A 23,443-nucleotide genomic window follows, 5' to 3' on the forward strand; every position below is an offset into this window, starting at 1 on the left:
TGTATATGTTGTTTCCTTTTAAGAAAATAACATGTACTTCCTTCATTAAAAAATATAAGTCATTTTTAATTAAATCTTACCTTCAATAAAATAGTTATTTGTTTTCAAATTAACCCTATCTTTTTATATTTACCCTTATTTAATAAGATGTTTTATCCTAAAATAAATATAACATGATTTATTTAATAGGGGCACTGTTAAAAAAATATAATAATTATATTATAAAAAACTAAAAATATCATATATTTTTTAACATTCAATCCCTCACAAAATATCTTACACCTTTGAGAAAGGATTACATGTTTTCTATCCCATGCAAAATATTATGGGTCTTTGTTAAGATAAATTCTCTTAAGAGTGTCTTAAATGTCATTCTTTCGTATTTATTAACATAAATTCTTGTGCAAATTTTCTATCACTTATCAAGAAGTATATTAATAATTGAAATTGAGAGTAAAAAAAACAATATTTGTTTTTATCAGAATAAGAATTTTATTAATATGTCAATTTTTTGTAAAAATTATTTATATTTTGTACTGGAAAGGTAACCAACAGCGTTATGTAATTTTAGGATCAGGGGTCTCTCCCTTTCTTTTCCTCCCTTTTCCTTCACTTCTTCCAACTCTACCATTCAAATTTTTTTATTAAATAATTTTTTAAATAAAAAAATTAATGAATGGTGAGGATGGAAAAAGTGAAAAAAAATGGAGGAAAAAGATGTGAAGAGACCTCACTTCCGTAATTCTGTTCGTAATGTTGAATTGTTACTAGAAGCTTTCATTAGCTCAACAAAAAATGATATTATAAATAAATTAACCATGTGGATTTTTAGATTACTTGCCTGAAACTGAAAGTAACCAAAAGTAAATACAAAACCTAAGGCGGTGTGACAAGACTGAAGACGAGACTCGGGAGACTTAATAAATATTATTTTTTAGCAAACTCCAGAGTACAGCGTTTTCACATCTAACCCCGAACTACTACCCAACAGGATCACATGAATTTCCATACCTCACTCAAAACTTAAAGGATTTATTCCAATAGTTAAAAAATATGTATTGATATTTTCAGTACTTTGTTATAACCACTCTCTCCGATTTAAAATATAAATAATTTTTTTAAAAAAAATCTGTCAATTAATAAAATTTTTATTCTCATAAAAATATATATCGTTTTTCTTTTTCACCCTTAATCCCAACTATTAATGCGCTCTACAATAAATGAAAAATAAATTTATATAAGGATGTCGGTTAATAATTTCAAAGGATAAAATAAAAAATAATTTTTATATGTATTAGGTTATTTATATTTTGAATTAAAATTAATTAAAAAATATTTATATTTTGAATTAAAAAAAGGTATAGTTTAGTGTATTTTTGGATTGATGTGTGTATAACTTGCATAGATGCAGTTTCTGCAAACTATAAAGCTTGCACAATCAAGTTTTGACTTTTGACAACAACTAATACAAGTTACTTTAAGTCTAAGTTATAATCATAAACATAATTAAGTGAAAAAGTAATTCATATATAAAAGAAATTATCCCAACAAACATTTGGCCCTTGAGACATTGGTTTGGATTATCCTATCTCTAGACTACAAACCTCCCCTCACATGTAGGGGTGTTCAATCTAGACCCATCTCGATTGATCCGGTATCGTCCCAATCATATTGGGACAGATCTTGTCCCGGCTCGAAAATAATCGAGACGGGACTTTACGGGAAGAGATAGGAAAAGGGTTCGGGACGGGACACGGGATTACCATCAGGACGTCCCGTCCCGTCCCGAATATTATATATATTATTTTTTATTTTAAATATATTAATTATATTAATATAATTTATACTTATATTAATTATATCAATTATAATTTTAATACTTACTATTTTTATTTAAAACTAAAGTGTTTTTATATTAATAATTTTAATGGCATAGAGTAAACATGGCGATATCTTTTTTATAATATATTAATTATATTAATATAATTTATTCTTATATATATCTATTTAATAACTTTTATTTATAACATATTTCTTGCTTATTTTTAGAAGAGTAATTAGCTTAGTGCATCTTCACTAAAGTAGAAGAATAATTATTTGATGTTGTGTTTGACTTGCCTGTTGTTGCTAATCTTATAGCATAAAGATTACTTGTATTTTTTATTATAATATGTAGTTGTGATTAATATAATTCGATAATTGATTTTAAATTATTGTTATTTATGTACTTGTGTTATTTTAATTTTAAACTTAATAAATTATATAATTTAAAATTTTAATGAATATTATTATCTAGATCTTTTTTTGAATATTATTTCATTTATCGGAACGGCGGGACATCCCGATCTTGTCCCGGTCCCGTCCTGACTCTTAATGGGACGGGACGACTTTCAGGACAGGACGGGACGGGACACAAGATTAAAATTCAGTCCCGATCTTTTTTCAGAATGGGACACGGGACAGAGGTGTTCCAGTTCCGTCCCGTGCCGTGAACACCCATACTCACATGTGGCCATGTCTTGATCCCTTGCAATATGATATAACAAGTCATCGATGTGGCAGCACACAAACCCATTGACGGACACCATAAGTAATGACCAAAACCAAAAAAATACAATAGCAATAAACAAATCACATACACGCAATAGACCAAACAAATCAAATTTCACTTTTTCAGGGTTCCTATACCAATTCCTCTTTCTTATTCAACAAAACGGGACCTGTCAACTCTTCACTCGCAACTGTGCATGTCTTCTCTTAAACAAAAAATGTTATGTGGTTGGCGTTGATAATTTTTAAATATTTAATCAATTTAATATTTACAATTCGCGTGGAGATGGCGTTGCCACTAAAATAATAACTAACAGCTGAAATAATGTACATTTGGGTCTATATGACTGCATCGAGTTTGAAATAAAACCAGTGCGAAATACGTGTGCTTTAAACTTTGAATCAGGCCAGTTTCTAAATTAAAGTAAAATACTAAGACTCAACGATACATAGTCATAAATTTTTATCTCTTTATTTCCATTCCATAAAATGTCACATATGCAGGACGAATTTTATTTTATGAATATTATTAAGATATATAAATTTTAGGCCTAAAAATTTGGGTTTTTCCTTTTGGCAGAGCTACGTATGAACAAATACACACACGTGGCCCAGTTACCATTCGGCATTCGGAATATGACAACAGGATCCAGCTATATTGAAGTCGTGAACTGAGACCCCACGCTTTATTAACAGGGTCTGTCCAAGAAAAGAAAAAAGAAGAAGCAGCCAATTTTACAGCTGCGTATTCAAATTTCTAACCAGGCCTACATTATGTGCTTGAGAAATTGAGTTATTATAAACAATAGGGATGTAAGTAATTAATTTTTGTTTTCCAAAAATACACCTTATCTTTGGCTTAGATACCCAATGAGAGAGATAATTAAGGCACTTTTATAGGCAAAGCATCAGCTTGCTTGTTAAAAGTCACGATCCACATGCACGAGACCAGCACGCTATGAATTTCGGCTCTTCTCTTCCTGTATGCTACTCATAACTTAATCAAATTGAAGGCCTCAATGCAATCACTATGAAGCTTCGAGGCTCTCTTCAGACCCACGAGGGCAAGCCTCACAACCCTGCCATTGAGTTGTCACGTCGTTCCGACCTTACCATGAAAAGCTTATACATGCTCCCAAACCTTTTAATTTATTACGAGGAACTGTACCTTTTCATGAGATCCACCACCGTTGGATTGTTGTGTCTGATTTTTCTCCACGCGGAATTTTCCAACTATGAGGTCGAGAGCGATGTGGATGGAGGAATCCGAAGTGACACGGGGGAGGTGGGGTCCAGTGGGTGTCTTATGTATAAGGTTTCAAGGTGGAAAAAGGTCGAGGGACCCACATTCGGGGTAGCGTACGTGCGTCTCTCAGCCAAGTCGCTTTCTTTCAATCTCAATCACACTGCCTTGTGCCTTGCCATCACGGCTCTCAGTTCTCTCACCACCACCGCCAAGGCCCCAATCCATTTTTTTCTAACTAGATTTTATACGGTGCGACGCGGGGGAAATTAAGACGGAGATATTAAAAATTAGGGATAATTTTAATTAAGAACCATGGTAACTATTTAATTACATGGAGGTTAAAAAAATTCTGGAATTTCAGTTTAATCTTGAGGATAAAAGTTAAAAAAATTTTAAGATAAAGAGATCAAAATATCTTTTAATTATTACACAGAATTACCAGTTGTTAATTTTTTACTTTACTTGTTAATTTGTTAATATTACTTTTAAATTATATTCATTTATTAGACAATCAGTAACATTAATTATTTATTTTTTAATTTTATTTAATAATTTACTAATATTAATTATAAGTTATTGAAAGGTCTTGTAATTTACTAACATTATTTCTAACTTATTAAAAGGGCTTGTAATTTTTTAACATTATTTATAAATTACTGATAGGTCTTGCAATTTATAATTGATGTTAGTAAATTAACAAATAAACTTAGCAATTTAATAACTAATACTAATTTTTGTGATTAAACAATTGACGTCAAGTTTTATATAATTATTGACATGTTAACTCATAAAATTTATAATTTATCTTAGTAAATTAATGAGTGGAGTGAAAAAATTAATAACTAATAATTTTACGTAACAAGTGAAGGGTATTTTGCTATTTTATCGTTAATTTTTTTTTTACTTTTCTCCTCTGAATTAAATTGAAATTTTAAAAAAATTTTGGACCCACCTATAATTAAGTAGCCCCCGTGGTCTTTCTAAAAATTAAAGCCAATAATTTAAGTTAAGTTCAACAAATTAACCCGGACCCATCTAAAAAATTTTGTGTTATGCCCAAAAATAATAATAAATTTTAAATGTTTGGGCCTATTTGAGTCGAACAGGCTCAAGAAAAGTTTAGTCATGTCCCATTTGAATTCAAACTTGATTCAATTACCTAAATTAAAAATACATTTTTAAAAATTATAAAATATAATAAATATAAATTAATTATTTAAATTTTATATTATTTATATTAAAATACCATATATTTGAGTGTATTATTATGGTTTTTTTTAAAAAAATTAAACATATTTATATTTTTATATTTTTATTATTATTAATATAAATACTTTAAAATAATATTTAAAATATATTTTAAAATTAATTTTTATATTTTAAGACCCAATTTTTTTAAAAAAATTGAGTCTTATACATCATTTGCATATCCAAAAAAAATATATTTTACATTTTTTATAAAATAAGATAATTAATTCTAAATTAAAAAAATTAAAAATAATTTTAAAAATAAAAATTAGTAATGTATAAATTTTTCGCTCTACTATTAGATAAACACAATAAATAAAACAATATTCTTAGATAATTATTTCGTTATCATCTATATCAAACTTAATTAAAAATTGAGAATAAACTAGAGTAAATACTCCTTGTATATAGAGGTTAAATAATATAAAAAAGTTAAATAAAAAATAATTCCAAACAAAAAATATTTTACTCATAGTTAAATATTTTTGTTTTATATAATATAATGATGGTTATTTTTCTTATATTCTTAAAAATAAAAATAATACTCCTTTCATTTAAAAATATAAGATATTTTTTGAGAAGTTGAATGTTAAAAAATGTGAGACATTTTTAATTTTTTGAGATATAATCAATGCCTTTTTTTAAAAGTGCCCTTATTAATAATGACTTTATATTTATTATAGGGTATTTAATAGAAATAAATATGAAAAGATGGGTTAGTTAAAAAAATACTCATTTTATTAAGGGGTGAAATTCGGTTAAAAATATCTCATATTTTTAAATAGAGAGAGTATAATTTATCCAAAAGTTATTAAAAACTTTAAATTAATTGGGACAATGACTTTAAGTTAATAGTCTAATCATAATTAAATTGAGACAAACTTGATTACAATTAAAATATATAAATATTTATATATGATTATAATAAAAGTAATATTTAAACAACTAAGACATTAATTTATAAGCAAAGAAAATATTCATGAATAAATTACATATAATATAATAAAATAGTAATAGAGTTATTTAAGTACGAAGTTGATAAACTATTATTTTTTATTTTATTATTTTTATTTAATTATTTTAAAGTAAAATAATATTTTTATACTTAACAGAATTATTTAAAAATTAAAATTAGTATAAAAAAAAAAAATTTTAAAAAAGTTTTGGGCGTTTGAGCGATCCAAATAAGTTTGAAACTTGAAGGTGTTAGAGTCAAGTTTGACTATATAACTTTTTTAAAAAAAAGTAGGATATTTTAAGCTTAATTTAAATAAATCCAACTGCTCAAATTACTTGCTCTATTAAAAATTAACACGAGATGTATATTGAATAAATATTAAAATCTATAAGTATAGCGTAAAAAATAGTATTCATAAGATATAAAATAAATTGTCTAGTTTAAGTAATTTTAAATTTATAGCTGTAACATAAAAAAACAATTAAATATATTTTTTTGCGTTGCGGATAATTTTAGTGGGTAGAAAATGGAAATAAATAATGTTTTATATAAAAAATTTAGTAATATCCCAAATGCATCTTAGAACATCAATGCTCAAATGGACCGTTAATTGAAAATATATATTACTTGGTTTTTTTTATAAAAACATATTATTAAAAATATTTTTTAAAATTATAATACCCAAAAGTTACACTAAGCCATACTTTAATTTTATTTTAGAATATAACTTTATAAAAATTTTATTTTTGCAATTTTTTTTTTTTAAATTGGGGTGGAGCACTGAACCACTTGACGCCTTCAGAAATATGTAAAGAATATTAATCTTTTCATTTTAGCTTTTCCACTTTCCTAATTAACCCTCCTTCATTGGACAATGGACACAACTCGTTAGTAACTTTTCTAACTTTTTCATTTTCGGGAAAAAATATAAAATTCAATGACTTCTTTATTTAGAAACTCATCATCATCATTCGAAGAAATTATAAGTGTAATAATTATAAAATATGAAAAATGATAGAAAAATATCTTTAAAATATTCTCTTTATTAAAAAAATATAAAATATTGTGAAAAGATAAGGTTTTAAAGTATATGTGGCATTTTAGATCTTTCAATATGCAATAAATAAGATTTTTCCAAAAATACTCTTAATTTTTTTGACAAATGTATTCAATAAGATTTTTTATTGCATTGAGGTGATAGAATTGGCTAAGGGAGGGGACAAGATGGGTTGTTAATTGAGGAAGCTCATACATGTCTTCAAAGAGAGTGGAAAGTTGAGGTTTTGCATGCGTATCCCTTAGCCAATGGCTAAGGCTGTAAACTTCTTAGCTAAGTGAGCATTTCAACATGGACCCGAGTTTCAACAATTTAGTAATACTCATGAGATTAAAAGACTGCTAGATCATGATTGTTTAAACTCTAACACCTTATAGGCTGCTCTTTTATTTATTAAAAAAAAACAAATTACAAGTTTCCATGTGTACTTTTTTTTTGGTCATTGAAATCCAGCAACTAAAAATTAGTTATGAATTTCTTTGGAAAATGACTATAATGAAATTGAAAATTACAAATTATCCTGTGCAATTTTTTTATAGGTGAGGTACAACAACTAAAAATTAGTAACAACTTTCTTTTGAAAAATAACTATTTTTCGTGAGAAAATAACTATAATGGAATAAAAAATTATAAGTTGTTGTACAAATTTTCTCAAAAGGGTAAAAAAGTCTTTTAACATTGAAACTAATTGGGAGATAAATCCCGTTGAATAGAAAATAATTATTACATTTCTTGCCTAATTGCCATTTGGATATTTCATGTTTTTTTTTGTCATTTTTCCTATAAAATACTCCCTCTACTTTCCCGTATGAGGTGACTTCTATTTAAAGTTGTGCAAAAATCTGATTATTTTGTCCTGTCCAATCCAACCCAAATAAGTTTAATCTTATCCAGTCTAGTAAAAAAAATTGATCTAAAAGACTAAAGAGATTAAAAAGATCATACTAATATTTCATGTTGGAGTAGATAAGAGACCAATTTCTCAGACCACTTGATCTGGTCTGGTCTTATGAAATTATTTTAATATAATTTTAATTATTTTTAATATATTTGCATAGTTTGAAGTTTGAATATAGTGTTCCCTTTGTTCACATTTCATCGCTAAATTATTGTTGTAATGTATGCTAGACATGTTGTTGAAGTTTGTTGAATGTTATTGTTGAAGTTATGAATTTGAATCGTATGAATTAAAATTGATTTTTTTATTGCTAGAGATTGTTATGAATTTTTTTATAATTATAAGTATTTTTTATTTTAATTGAGTTTATTAGGATGTAGTGAATTTTTATCTCTTATACAGGAAAAAGGAAAAAAAAAGTTAAGTGAATATTGAACTACTAAGACCAGTCTTTTAGTCTTATAGACTAATTCTGGTCTTGTTAATTTTTGGATTACAATTGGACCAAACTTAATTACAAGTTGCTTAATTCAGTTTTTTCATAAAAAAGACCATACTTCAGGTCATGTCAAAGTTCAGTCTTTTGTGCAACCCTACTTCTATTGATTGAAATTATGAAATGCCTAATCAAAAAATTAAAAGATGTTTTTATTTTTATTCATATAATTTTAATAGGTTTTCAATAACTAGAATAAGGCATAATGAGATTCCTTTTGATTAATAAAAGTATAATTGCAATATTGAGATGTTTGTAAGAAAATAATAGTTTACAATTCAGCTTATCACATTAAAGTTATTTTCATTATTCGTCCCTTGAGGTTTGTTTAAGGGAGGAGTTGTTCCCTTCTCTTTTTCATATATTTGATTATTTATTGTGTTTGCCTGTCCTAATATTCAAAATACTATAAGTTTAAATTGTCAATAAGTTGACTACTAGGCATTGATTATAATAAAAAGAATTATATCTCTGTTTAAACATGAGATATTAGGTCCAAGCTCCTCTATATCAGTGTTGTTGAAACTAGATTGGATGGTCCAACCGCCACTCGCTGAATAAAATGGTTTGATTCAACTAGTTGAACTAATATGGCATTTAACTCGGGTTGACCCGAATTGAACCGGCCAGTTTTGAGAGAACCGATTTTGACCCAGAAATTGGAGCCGAGTCAACTCAGTTCAAAGCCAAATTTTTTTTTTAAAAAATTTAAGTTAAGTTGCTTGGATTCGCAATTTCTCTTATCTAATCACTAATTTTCTCTTTTCTTTTTTTTTTAATCTCTAATCTCTCCTCCATGGTCTAACCTCCAACTATTGCATCAAACTCTAAAGATCCAACCTTTGATATTGAGATCGGAAGTTTGTGAATCATGACATGACGGCGTGCCTCCATCTCCAGCACTTTCCTTCAAGATCACAAGCCTAAACTAACATGCTTTTACCTTTAGCTTCAATAGTCCAAGGATCTAGCTTTTGGAGTCGAGATTCCAAGTACCATTGCCAATTTAATGTTTTATTTATATTGTCGCGCATATAAATATTATTTTTTATTTAATTTTTATGTCATTGGTTCGACTGCCGGTCTAACCAGTTAGACCATGAAAACCACAACGTGTTGGTCTTTCCGATTTGATGTTCGGTACGAGTTTCAAAACACTGCTCTACATATAAAAAATGTATTTAAAAAATTTACTCCGATTCAACTCAGCAACTGTTGAATTTAATATACAATAGTACTGAATTGAATTTCAAAAACTATGTAAAAATTTGTGATTATCAAAAAATATATAAAAAATTTTCACAATTAAATAAGATCAATTATCATTATCAATTACCATATATCCGTTGTTTATATGTAAAGAATTTGAATTGTTGTTAAGTGTGAAATAGCCTAGAACAGGATAATTACGAAGGAGCCCAAAGTATAAAGAGCTGAGTGCACCGCTCAAGAAAGCAACAATGAGTAGTAGACCACAAAACTTTGATCCATCTCACAAACTCCTGGACAGGGCCCAATTATGTATACCCTCCTACTTTGCAAATCTAATCTCACTCCTTATTGTTTAAAAAAAAAAAATCAACGGTCAACATTTATTTGATAACGTGGCTTAAAATTAATCATCAGATCCATCCCACGGTTCATATAACGAGATGGGCGCTCTGACTCGGGAACATCTTTCTCGAGTGGCGGGTGGAAACAACATAGTTTTGAGAGCGCGGCAAAGGCAACTGCTTGGGCAGCAAGACAATGGGAGTGAAGGGGCTCTGGGAACTTCTTGCCCCCGTCGGTCGTCGGGTCTCCGTCGAGACCCTTGCCGGGAAGAAGCTCGCCATTGGTACTTCATTTCCCCATCTCCCTCTCTCAATCCCTATCTCTTCCGATCACAAGAAAATCACTTGGGTATGTGAATTTTCGCAGATGCGAGCATATGGATGGTTCAGTTTATGAAGGCGATGCGGGATGAGAAGGGAGAAATGGTTCACAATGCTCATTTGCTCGGATTCTTTCGCCGAATTTGCAAGCTCTTGTTCCTCCGGACTAAGCCTGTTTTTGTCTTTGATGGCGGTACGCCTGTTCTCAAGCGACGGACTGTGATTGCGCGTCGGAGACAGCGGGAAAACGCTCAGGCCAAAGTTCGAAAGACTGCAGAGAAATTGCTTCTCAATCATGTGAGTTTCTGCTGTTCTATTTGATATTTTCGGTATGGTATGTCATTTCCAATAATGTTACCTTTAGATGCAGTTTTGCATTAAAGAGTGTTTCTTATAAGTGGGCCTCTCTGCTTCATGGGAATGAAAACCGACATGGCGTATCTATAATTATATTATTCCAAATACTTATGAAGTCTATCAAGTGATTGTCAGCGATATTAAAATCCACTATGGGGGTTTTTCTATCGTTTGCTCACTTGTGACCTATTAACCTACTTGTCCGTATGGTAGGATGTTCGTTCGGTATTTTCCGAGACATTTGTATATGATTCTCTATCCAATGGATTATTTGTCTTCTAGTAATTCATAATAATGTGATGTTCTTTTACAGTGTGAGAAGCGACGAAAGGATCCTCAAAAATCTGAAATTGAACGTGTTCTTGTTTTGATACGTTAAATACGAAGATACCCTTTCTCTAACCTTTGTCTCAGATTATGAAGGACTCCTGATTTCATGGTCATAGATGCCTGAAAATGTTGGATTTAACCCTTTCTGCTAGTTGTATTTATCATTTAATACAGCACCACCATTCATTTAATGTTAATGGCTGAGCAGAAACGGCAAAATAAGCACATTATGGTGATGCATCAAATATTTTGTATTGGCTACTGGAATTCAGCTATCTTACTTATGTTTTTCCTTCTTTTTTCAACTTTCCCCCCCTCAAATTTTTGTTTACAGTTAAAGGCATTGAAACTGAAAGAACTTTCAGACAATGTTAAGAAACAGAGGCTGAAGCAGAACAGCAAGGGCCAGAAGAAATCAGCTCAGATGGATTTGCTTGGCCGTGATTTAGGAAGAAACAATCAAAAGGAGCAAGATAAAATGTGAGTTGCATAAGCCCCTGTGATCTTATTGTCTCTCTAAGAGTTATGATCAAGCTTTTTCATTTTTATTATTATTTTTGGATTGATTTATATATTTAGATCTGGAGCTGAGGTGGACAAGAATCTGTCCCAGACTACTGCATCAACAAGCTGTAATCAGGAGGATCTTGATGCAATGTAAGTTATCTATGCATTCATCCTGAACAAATAGTTATGCATAAATGACAATTTATCATTTTTTTTTTTGGGTTGTGTATGGGTATTCTCAGATGTGGTGGATAACTCTTCTATCATATCTGGACGTGCTGATATAGGTTGGCAGCGTCCATTGTTGCAGAGGAAGATGGATTATTACACGGAAAAGCAGCATCTGGTCTAGCTGGTCTCTCTGAAGAGGAAGGTGATACAGATCCAGAAATAATAGTGGTGAGTTTGCAAAAGGGGATAGATAGAATGCGCTGAGTTATAGAATCTGGTGAAGTGAGGCAGCAATCTGCGAGCTGATATGTTCACAGTTTGCAAACTTGGATTTGCAGTGTACAGATTGAGAAGCGTTCATTAAGATTTGTTAAATCCAGCTCATGCTACCTCCATTTGACCAGAAAACCAGGCTTATAAGTGTTGAATTTTTCCCCCCTTTCAAACTCAATATAGATGCTGAAGATTTTTAATTGTATTTCTCCTGTATTTGACTTTTATTCTCTCGTTTCCTAACTGTTCTTCACTGCTGAAATTTAATTCATTTTAAGTGTGTGCCTCATTATGATTTTTTATAATCGATATTTTATTTTAACTAGTTATGATAAATATATATGTGTGTGTGTGTGTGTGTATTACAACATCCAATCATCAATGGAACTGAGTGTGTATATATATATATATATATATATTTTACTGCACTTGAACTTGTAACTTTATATAGTTTGACTCTTTCGAGGATTCATACCCACAGAATAAATTTTGTGTGAGTGAGAATACTAGTTGGCATTCCAATGTTATGAGCTCTCATCTAACTTTTGGATACTGTTATATATGTTTCTTACTCACACTTACTTGGAATGCACCATCAAAATTTTAGTGGCATATAAGGGAACGTCTCTATGCAAATGTCAGATCTTAATTCTTGTTTTTAATGCTTTTGAATTGCTTGAACATTTACATTACTTGTTGCTGTTTTGTTTTTCTCCTTGCAGCCAGCGTTAGGTGCTGAAGTTGATCTATCTGTGTTAGCTGCTTTACCACAGTCAATGCAACTTGATATTCTCTCTCAGGTTAGCTTTCAAACATACTGTCAGTGGTCACTACTTAAGCCAGATGATTTTTCGTTTTCCATATTTTTTGGTGTTAAATTTAGAATTAACATCTGTATTCAGAGAACATATCAACTAGAATGTAATGATGGAAATAATATGACATTTTTGAGGATTTTATACCATATAATGTAATGTCTTTATTACTTGCATGATATTTACTCTTAATCATATTGAGGATTGACTATTTTTGACCGACTTGCTTGCTCTTTCATGATATGCTGGTTTTTCTTTGTATGTTCTTAATTTATATTTGTTGTCTGGTAACAGCTTAAAGGGAAAAAAATAGAAGGACTACTGAAGGATTCTAACAACCAGAAACAATGTGAAGTGAATGACAATGGTGAGGGGATTCTGTCTCGTGAAAATGACACAGTAGGATGTAGCTCAAGTAGTGATGGTATGATAGCAGAGAAACACAATCGAGACAAAATAGATGAAATGTGAGTTGCATGTAATTGCGTGATTTTCTACTTAGCTAGCTGTTTGGCTTGGTAAAGGTTGATTATTTTGGTGAATATATTCAGGTTGGCTGCATCTATTTTGGCTGAGGAAAATGAAAAGTTAGTAAACAAAGCATCAACGTCTGGTGGGGCTTTCATCTCTGAGGAAGAGGAGTACATTAATGAGGAAGATGAAGAGATGATCTTGGTGAGTTAACTCTTGAGTCTTGAGGTATTCTTCTTCTCATTGCAATTTCTGCAATTTTTGAAGTCTGGTAGAGCTCTTCATAATAAGGATAACCTTGGAAAGTAACTTGAAGAATTTGAGGATGGCTTATATGACACTTGTTTGGGGAAGTAATGCTTCCTCTTTCAGTTGTGAGTTTATGGATCAACTAGAATAATTTTGATACTTAGTTGCCTAAGCATAAAGATGGTGTGCTAATTTCATATAATTAAATTCTGCAGCCAGCAATGCATGGTAATGTCGATCCAGCTGTTCTAGCCTCTTTGCCTCCATCAATGCAACTCGACCTTCTTGGTCAGGTAGATGTGCAGATATAGAGTATTTTCTAATTTCAGCACCTTTTAGTTTATTTTGATGTTAGCTATTGATAAACATTTCTGCAGATGAGAGAGCGACTAATTGCAGAGAACAGACAGACGTATCAGAAAGTCAAGAAGGTTGGTCAGAACTTGGAAACTTTTTTGTTGTTTTGATGATCAATGAAAATATAAAACATACACTGAATTGTACCTGTGACATCAATGCTAAGAGTGCATACCTTTAGAAGTTGCTTCTCTGTCACTTTTCAGTAGAATTTGAAATAAGAATGTGGTTATTATTGCTTCAATTTTTAAAACTCTGTCAGGAATTATCAATGTTGATATATTGAAAGTTGGTGGCATAATTTTTTTGCGAAGTTCTATGTATGGCCATCTGAATTGTCTTTGCAACTTCTTTGATGGTAATCATTGGTACATTTTATGCATGTCTTACCAGTAGTTTAGTATGGCGTTATGTAGAAGATTTACTTAGTATATGCAAGACGGGATCTGTTTATCTCTGCCATCTGATGGAATATTATTATCTATTGATTACTTTTTAAGTAAAAGTACATACTTTCAATATAAATAGTTGTTTTGCAAAAGTGAAAAGGGGGGGGGGGAGAAAACTATGTAGCTGGGATTACGGTAGTCTGACAGCATCTTTGTGGAATCATTCAGGATCCTGCAAAATTCTCGGAACTGCAAATACAGGCTTATCTTAAAACTGTTGCTTTTCGTCGGGAGATAAATGAAGTGCAGAAAGCTGCCGCAGGGGGAGCAGTTGGTGGTGTACGGACTTCTCGTATTGCATCTGAAGCCAACAGAGAGTACATATTTTCGACATCTTTTACCGGTGATAAGCAGTAAGTTATATCTTATTTCATTTTGTGCTGATATCAGTCCTAATAGCTCCATTTTTTTAATATCAATGTTGAATAGTTATTCTTTATTGATTGGGCATGATGGTGCTGGATTTTTTGCCTCAATGATTTCATTTGATTGCCGTATTTTTATGTTGCAGAGAACTTACTTCTACCAAATTAGAGAAAAATAAGGATGCACATCAGAAGACACTAGGAAACCATTTTTCTCAGGCTTTTGTTAATAACAGTGGTCCTGCCAATGATTCTTGTACCACAAGTGGATTAGTTTGCAGTGAAGGTGGAAGTCCATCTGATGAGAATATCCAAACGTATGTGGATGAGAGGGGCCAATTTCGTGTTAGTAGACTTAGAGCTATGGGGATGCGTATGACCCGTGACATACAAAGAAATTTGGATCTGATGAAGGAGATTGAGATGGAAAGAACAGTTGCAAATAAGGTAGAAAATAATAATTCAATTCTTAGTGGAAAGAAAAGTGTTGCATCAAAAAGTTTTAACAACCTGCTTGTTGGTGGCCCGGACAGGTCAGATGCTGACTTGGTTGGTGATAATTCTAGAAATGAACACCCTGCATCAGCAGGGGATGCTTCTTTGGAAATATCCTTCATGGATGATGGTGATAACAAGGGCCTTGATGATGATGATTTATTTACTAGTTTAGTAGCAGGAAATTCAGTAGTATTTTCCTCTGCTGACAAGACCTCAATGAAAGAACAAGTTTCTGATTCTAGTTCTGATTGTGACTGGGAAGAAGGAATTGTTGAAGGTAAAAGTGATGTGAATGAGGAAATAAAACAATCTGTTGTAAAAGATAATTATAATGACGAATCTGATGTAGAATGGGAGGATGGAGTTTGTGATGGTGCTAAGACAACGACGTGTGCAGCTGAGGCACACAGAGCAACATCTCGAGGTTGCTTGGAGGAGGAGGCTGATTTACAGGAGGCAATACGGAGAAGTCTTGAGGTCATGGGGGACCACAAACTTAATTGCACATCATCCAGTTTTGAACATTCAAATGCCGATAGGGACAAATCAGATTATGAATTAAACCAAGATGATAATTTGGTTGATTCTGGAGTGAAGGGTATTTGTGGCAATTTTGGTGTGCTGAATAGAGACATCAGAATGGGTGAGTCCACTTTGCAACGGGAAGATAACACTAAACACAGTGAATATAAAATTATTGACAATGACAATAAGCTGGATAACACAGTGAGAAGCAACATACAAGTTTCCCAGTCTCCTCAGGGACAGTCAAAGCCATCTGTGGCATTTGATTGCGAGAAGATGGTGTCATTTATTAAGAAGCCTTGTTCATTGGAGATAGGACCACATTCTGAAGATTTACTGTACAATGCAAATGAAAGCAGGAGAAATGTGATTCACAATGTTGCTGAGCAACTCGTGGGTACCTTAAATGAACATGGCAATGTGTCTACCAATGGCGACAAATCTCCTGTAGCTGACTCCCTTGGTGCTTCAGAAGAGGAGATAAAGAATTGTAGCAATGAAGCTGAACCTTTTGGTAATTATTCTGAGATGCCTGAGCCTGTTGCTCCTTTTGTGGATTCCTCCTTGGAAGGATTAACAGAAGACCGTGACACTGAGCCAGAGTTGCCTAGAGATGACAACTGTGGAAGCATTGATAAAAGGAAGAGTAATGTCGGTATAGATGCAATGGAGCCCCCAGGTTTTTTCTCTGCTGAAAACCTTGAAACTCACTCGGAGCTGCCTAGGGAGGATAACCATGGAAGCTTTGGAGAAATCAAGAACAACCTTGTCAAAGATGCAATGGAAGCCCCAGGTCACTTGTTTGTAGATGCGGTTGATCGTGGTTTGGAGGAAGAAATCCGAATTCTTGGTCAAGAATATTCCAACCTAGAATATGAGCAGAGGAAGCTTGAACGCAATGCAGAATCTGTCAACAGTGAATTATTCACTGAATGTCAGGTTTGACTATTCATCATTGACATGATGCATGGCTCTCTTAACCATATCAAAAAAGTTGTTTTGTGTCTTATGCTTTTCCAGTGTGGCGTTGCTTCTAGCATCTGTCCTCCACTCATGAATTAATTCTTTAATAAGCGTTTTTTTCATTGCCATATGGGGGATAATGTTGTCGACAAAATATTCTTATTAGCAATTCGTTATAAAGCTTGAAATACAGTAATAAACTATAACATAACTTAACCCTAAATAAATGGTAACCTAATTTAAGTAAAAGCAAAAGAAACGCTAATCTAAAGAATTTAGTAAAACATAAAATAAATTTAATTAAAATATTTGAAATCTAGAAATGTAGAGAGAAGGCCGTGGGAGGTACTAGTGAGGAGAGTGGAATAGATAATTTTAAGCCCTATAAAAAGTAGAGGAAGACTAAAAAAAAAACATTTATGGAAGTTGTTGAATGAAATCTCTTAATTAACAATGTTCCTAAAAGCTTGGTTAATGATAGAGCACAATGACATTGTGTTATCCATGTAGCTGACCTCACTTAGTGGGATAAGGTTTTTTGTTATTGTTGTTGTTGTAAAATATCTGAAATCTTCTTTGATGGGAGCACATACTCAATTTCCCTTCATTATGCATTCCATACATGTAAGGCAAGTCTGTTCAGAGGAAAATTCTTTTGAAATTTGCTGGCATGTTAGATCTTCTGATAAGAACTATTGTACAGCAACATCTTTTATATGAATTGATTACTTGGTCATGTACATATGTTATAACCTGATGGTCTTTACATAAGTACCATACCATCATATGGTACTGACCTGGTGGTCTGAATTAGAACTCTTGATCCCCCCTGTTGTTGATGCGTCTGAGTTTTTTGTAGGAACTATTGCAAATGTTTGGCTTGCCATATATTATTGCTCCAATGGAAGCAGAAGCACAATGTGCTTATTTGGAGCTTGCAAAACTGGTGGATGGTGTTGTGACTGATGACTCTGATGTCTTTTTATTCGGGGCACGTAGTGTCTACAAGAATATATTTGATGACCGCAAATATGTAGAGACATACTTCATGGAGGTCTGTACCTGTGAAGGATGAGTAATTTCTAGTGTAACAGTTTCATGCTTAAACACTTTCCTTTCTTTTTGGTTCAGGACATTGAGAAGGAGCTTGGATTGACCAGAGAAAAATTAATCCGCATGGCTTTGCTTCTGGGAAGTGATTATACTGAGGGTGTAAGGTGTTATATATAACTAGTGCCTCAACAGGCCTTAGAATTGTTGTGGCTAGTGATGCAATTACTGTCTGCCTTGAACTCATATCTGGGTTTATCTTTCTTGTCTGAAATGTTTTCTTACAATATATGGTGGATGTCTGATTACAGAACTACCTTGCAGTTCAGTGATATGCTTGAATATATTAGATTTAGGTAAATTGACTGCATCTTCTCATTTGGCATGTCATTGTAGTGGAATTGGAATTGTAAATGCTATTGAGGTTGTAAATGCATTCCCTGAGGAAGATGGCCTTCTGAAATTCCGGCAGTGGGTTGAGTCACCTGATCCCACCATCTTTGGAAGGTTTGAAACAAAAAGAGGATCCACCACCCGAAAGAAAGGGTCAAAAGTTGAAGAAAACGTTACTGGCACAAATTGCAATGTAGAAGAGACTATGGTGGATCAAAATGTTTTCCATGCTCAGGAACAAAATGACTCATCAGATGACATCCAAGAAATCAAGCAGATTTTTATGAATAAACATGTAATCATATTTTCTGCTTTATCTGTTATCATTATATTATGGATGTTTCTTGCATATAATGTCTCATATTTGACATGAATTGTTTCCTTCTATGGTTTCTTATACAGAGAAATGTGAGCAAGAATTGGCACATTCCTTCTTCTTTTCCAAGTGAAACAGTTATATCTGCCTATTCTTGTCCTCAAGTGGACAAGTCAACGGATCCATTTGCTTGGGGAAAGCCAGATCATCTTGTTCTTCGCAAGTGAGTTTAGATTACATTTTTTCTTCTCTATATTAGCTTTTAACTTTCATTAAGTGAGCATCTGGCATGGTGGGCTGACTTTGGAAGGGCATTAAGAAGGGGGGGAGTTAAGGGTTGTCTCTCACATGGACGTCATAATTCAATCAAGTCAATGAGGCCTCTTTCTTTTATTATCCGCATGTGCACTTTTGAAATTATAATATTGGTTTTTGCTCTCTGCTCAAACATCAGAAAGGGATATTGTTTTGTGAGGGTCAACATATTGACAGAACTATGCAAGTTCTGAATTTAATGGCAACCTTCAAATTGTTTTCCTACATTTTATGATGCTACTAATAGCTATTTGCATACAGATTGTGCTGGGAGAAGTTTGGCTGGACTAGTCAGAAAGCAGATGAGTTGCTTTTACCTGTTTTAAAAGAATATAACAAGCATGAGGTTAGAGGTTCTCTGTCTTCTTTTGTTAAACATGCTGATGTCATCAAGCATTTAATATCTTAAAAAGATGAAATTATTTTGGTCCATGTAAATTTCAAAAGCTTTTCAACAGTGGATTATCTAATGCATATTTTTTACGTGTTCAATTTTGTATGCAATAACATGCTGATTTTTTTTGGTTTTAATCTTTTCATTCAAGACTCAACTGCGATTGGAAGCATTTTATAGTTTCAATGAAAGATTCGCAAAAATTCGCAGTAAGCGAATTAAGAAAGCAGTGAAAGGAATCACTGGAAATCACTCTTCAGAGTTGACAAATGAATCTGCGGAGAACTTGCTGTCAAAGAGTGGGAAGAATGATACAGGAATTCCTGCTGAACTTGGGATTAGCATATCAGAGACTTTTAAGGAAACAGGAGAAAGCGTTGCTGACATGAAGCCATTGAATTTGAAACAGTCAAGGAAAAGGAAGAATTCTCGTGATACTGTTGCTAAGACACAGTCAAGGAAAAAGGGTAAATTGAATGCTCCTGCCACAGCTTCTGGTCTGACTGAGGTAGATGTGCAGACAGGAGAAGAGCCAACTCAGCCAAGAGATGGGGGTGGTTTGAGAAGTAGCAAAGGCAGAGGCAAAGGTGTGGGAGTTCAAAGAGGAAGGAGGAAGAGAAGTCTTGGTTTTGATTCACGTAAAACTACATCTAGTGATAGTGACAGTGATGACCATGAGTCCGAAGTGCATGGTAGAAACTCAAGAGGGACAGAAGAGGTGCGAAGGGTACGTTTTGTCCTGTTTCCACGAATTGATAGCTTAAAAAATGTTGGAATAGTATTCATCTTTAGATGCTTTGTTGTTATGCGGTTTTCTTTCTTTATTCTTTTAAGAGAGAAAAAAAAAACACTGATGGAGGAGTTGATGGGGAGTTTAAACTTGACTTTTGCTGTTTGATGTGGAATGTAAGCCAAAAAAAAACCACCTGTTTCTTGTTCCCCTGTATACCATTCCATGAAATCTCTCCTGGTCAAGGAAGAAAATTATCATATGATGTAGATTTTTTTTTTTTTAAAAATCTGTAAATGCTGGTCAGTAGGGGATTTTGATCTGGATGACTAATAGGGACAAGTTAAAAACACAAAAGATCGACCATGCCATTGTCCGTAGATATTTCCCGTTCTTTTCTGCTTCTTCAGTGGGACTTAGAAGCTCTTCACTTTGTTAGTTTTCATGTTGGAGCAGAGACACATCTTTTTTACATCCATCAAATATGTGCGCAATCACCAAAAGAAGTAGAACTTATTATGTTATCTTGTCAATATCTAAGTTGCTATCGTTTTGAATTAGTTGCGGCTCTTCAACCTGTCACCTGCTGAGTGGCGTTGCATGGAAGCGTTTCCCTTGGGAATTATGGTTGTTTCCTTTTTATTCTTTCTTTTATGGGTTTTCTGGCCTTTTGTTTTTCACCTGGTCGATTATAAGCTAAAGACAATGCAATGATACTTCTAGTGAGATACCTAGTTATGATTATAATTTCATGTTCTTCTGATAAGCATATTTTGACCGGCATCTTGCCACTAGTTTAGCGGTTTCATCTTTTCAGAACTTCTGGTTTACACTTTTCATGATGCTGTTTTTCTCTCCAATGTTTCCAGTCTATGCGTTCTCGGAAGATTGTCAACTATTCCATGGACAACGTTGAAATTGAAGATGCTGATGCCTCAATTGATCTGAGCAACAAGACAGACTTGAACGAAGAGCCGATAGATGAAATATTTTCTGGGATGCATGGTGTTTGTGGCAATGCTGACTCTGGTTTCAGCGGACACAAGGAAAACACAATAAATCTTTCTCCAAAGAAGGATTTGTCTAGAAGCTATCTGGAATCAAGTGGGGGTTTCTGTACTGATGGAGAAAAAACTAATGCAGGAGCGAACAATTTTGATAGCTCTCGTGATGCCGACTACTGTAAAGTGGGCGGTGGATTTTGCCTCGATGAGGATGAGACAGGTAGCAAACATAATGAAATTCACGACGACAACTACCTAAGAGAGGGAGGTGGATTTTGCCTAGATGATGATGAGACAGGTGGCAAATGTAATGAAATTAATGACAACTCGGCAACTATGGTAGAGGATAGTGCAGAGCTCACTCATGGTTCTTCTGGTTTTGTGGATGAGGCTGAATGTGATAAAAATATTACTTGTCAATCAAGTTCAGCCGATAAAGCATCTGGAATTGAACTGCAAGATAGAGGAACAACTAAACACAAGATTGAGATGAATCATGACTGTAATTATGATCAGTCTGAGTCTGACACTGGGGTTTTCATGTCAGAGAATGCTCATGGCAATACCGAGAACGCCACAGCAGCATTCAGAGTCATGTCGGAGAATGCTCATGGCAATACCGAGAACGCCACAGCAGCATTCAGAGCGATGCCTTTTCTAAGAAAGAAAAGGAGGAAGAGCTGAGGCACCTCCGAAAGGGTAATTTTGTGTTTGTATAACCATACTCTGCTCTCCAAGTTGTTTTCTATTTTGTGTTGGTGATTTGGCGGGTTGAAAACTATCTTGCCTGCAGGATTAATCCCTTTTTGAGTGCCATACACTCAGCCAGGATTAGTGTGCCCTACAAGTAGTATTTTGTACGACATTTTAAGTGAGTCATACTGGATGTAATATATAAACAGCGTGACTCATTATAAATTATCGTATATAAATTTTATGAATAGGTTGACTTGTTATAAATTAGTATATATAGATTATATGTAATCAATTAAATAATTTTCCTCCAAAAGTATAGGGCATATGCCTTGTTTAAGAGCATAATTGATGTCTTTCTAGTCAATTGTGCGCGCGAGGAGCAGTCCTCTTTTTCCCCCATATTCCTTATTTAATTTAAATTTCAATAAATATTTTCTCGCCAAAAAATCTAATAGACGTTCCTAAATTAATCTGTCTGTATAATTTTGTTCTACCATGCCTTTGGGTACGGTTGAAGAGATATTGGCATGATGATGAATTGCACGATCAAATAAAGATATATCAATTATGCTGTTCTTTTTTCTTGACATGGCTATCTCACTGTTGGATTTAAATGTTATCGGGCCTAAGTAGAGACAATTTTTTATTTTTTTATTTTTTACATTTATATGAATTTGACTTTTGAAATGTCTTGTTTAAAAAGTAATGACTAATTCCACTAGCACTAATAATGTCATGTTTAAAACTGATGTCATGTACCTTTCATTGCATACCTCCCCTGTGCTGTTGCCATCCTCCACCATTGACGGGTTTCGAGTTTTAGTTTGAGTTCTTCTCCCATCTTCCTCCCATTAGTTTGAGTTTGAGTCGCCTCCTTCCTCCCACTGGTTCGAGTTCGAGTTGCCATTGACAAGTTCGAGTTCACTAGATCTGGGTTGAAGTTCATGATTAAATTATTTTCTCCAGTTTTGGCCTTCAGTTCTGATCGCAATGTGAGACACTTTAGTTTGTGAACAATAATAGTTTTACTTTTTTCTGCTTTTATTGGGTGGAGTATCTTTTTCCTGAATATTGGCCAAGTCAAATGTAGTTTCTATCCAAATTCTTCACTCTGCATTTCTTCTTCTTGAACACAATCTATATGCCCAAATCTTCTTGGAAATACCTGGGTCGTGTGTAAAGCTTAGCTATGCCTGAATTTGATCGATTTTCTTCTGATGCATTTGTGTTCAGGAAGCCTTGAAGATTTGCTGGGTTTGGGGATGGAGATTTGAGCCAATGAGTATTCTCTTTTCTGGGTTGAATAGCAGTGGGGGATGGAAGAAGATGAGGGCATTTGGATATTTTCGCTAATTTCTTTTTTTTGATTTAGGTCTTAATTTTTTTTGTTTAATCCCATACCATACCAAATATAATTTTAAAGTTTATTTCTTTTATCAATCCCATAAAACTCAATACTTCGTATCAAGTAGGGCCACAATTTCTAATGACTAAGTAAAGAATTTGAATTGTGTCTACGTGTGAGATAAGTGGAATATGGAACAGCTAGTATGGAAATTGGAAAGGGCTGATAAAGAGAAACAGCACACGAGGTCAAAAAACAATGAGATTTTAAGTACTGGGACACCATAAAGTCATGGATGAAGGACCAGAATAAAAGGACTGTCTCTGTGATCAGCATTCAGCAGATAGCAGAGTTTTCTCCACGTAACATGTAGCATTGAGCAGGAAGCACCCAAGTGACGGTCCAGTGAGGAAGGTGGGGGTCCAAAAGATGCTTAAGTAAATAGGGAAGGAAAAAACGGAAAATGCTCTCGTTGAGAGTCGAACTCAAGACCTCCCGCTTACTAAACGGGTGCTCTAACCAACTGAGCTACGAGAGCCATTG

General features: G+C 33.2%; 1 protein-coding gene and 1 non-coding gene across 4 annotated transcripts; one reads left to right on the plus strand and one right to left on the minus strand.

The window, feature by feature from the left end:
* Positions 1–10,148: 10,148 nt before the first annotated feature.
* Positions 10,149–21,800, plus strand: LOC129292251 (DNA repair protein UVH3). Of its 3 annotated transcripts, XM_054929816.1 has the most exons (19): positions 10,149–10,290; positions 10,374–10,624; positions 11,349–11,494; positions 11,594–11,671; positions 11,809–11,920; positions 12,688–12,765; positions 13,075–13,247; positions 13,332–13,455; positions 13,716–13,793; positions 13,878–13,931; positions 14,475–14,659; positions 14,818–16,633; positions 17,517–17,711; positions 17,789–17,874; positions 18,104–18,395; positions 18,503–18,639; positions 18,993–19,077; positions 19,277–19,852; positions 20,725–21,800. In XM_054929816.1, exons 1-19 carry the CDS (start codon positions 10,203–10,205, stop codon positions 21,541–21,543), a joined length of 5,373 nt encoding a protein of 1,790 aa, XP_054785791.1. In that variant the 5' UTR covers positions 10,149–10,202; the 3' UTR covers positions 21,544–21,800. The 3 variants fall into 3 exon arrangements, with proteins under 3 accessions (XP_054785791.1, XP_054785792.1, XP_054785793.1); XM_054929817.1 differs by lacking the exons at positions 10,149–10,290; positions 10,374–10,624 and having other exon boundaries at positions 11,453–11,494; positions 11,764–11,920; XM_054929818.1 differs by lacking the exons at positions 10,149–10,290; positions 10,374–10,624; positions 11,349–11,494; ... (2 more) ...; positions 12,688–12,765; positions 13,075–13,247 and having other exon boundaries at positions 13,363–13,479.
* A 1,564-nt stretch (positions 21,801–23,364) lies between these two features.
* On the minus strand, positions 23,365–23,438 carry TRNAT-AGU (transfer RNA threonine (anticodon AGU)). Its single transcript has one exon. It is a non-coding gene; the product is annotated as a tRNA-Thr (tRNA).
* Between the last annotated feature and the right edge of the window lie 5 nt (positions 23,439–23,443).

The sequence above is a fragment of the Prosopis cineraria genome, unplaced genomic scaffold (genome assembly GCF_029017545.1).
Source record: "Prosopis cineraria cultivar Desert tree isolate PC_DT_omini unplaced genomic scaffold, ASM2901754v1 PC14, whole genome shotgun sequence".
In the NCBI taxonomy this organism is placed as follows: Eukaryota; Viridiplantae; Streptophyta; class Magnoliopsida; order Fabales; family Fabaceae; genus Prosopis; species Prosopis cineraria.

Excerpts from the sequence above, each read along its gene's own strand:
- LOC129292251 (XM_054929816.1), top strand. The coding sequence starts at position 10,203 with ATGGGAGTGAAGGGGCTCTGGGAACTTCTTGCCCCCGTCGGTCGTCGG. Across the intron at positions 10,291-10,373 it reads CGGGAAGAAGCTCGCCATTG|ATGCGAGCATATGGATGGTT; the intron begins GTACTTCATTTC and ends GAATTTTCGCAG. Across the intron at positions 17,712-17,788 it reads TAGAGACATACTTCATGGAG|GACATTGAGAAGGAGCTTGG; the intron begins GTCTGTACCTGT and ends TTTTTGGTTCAG.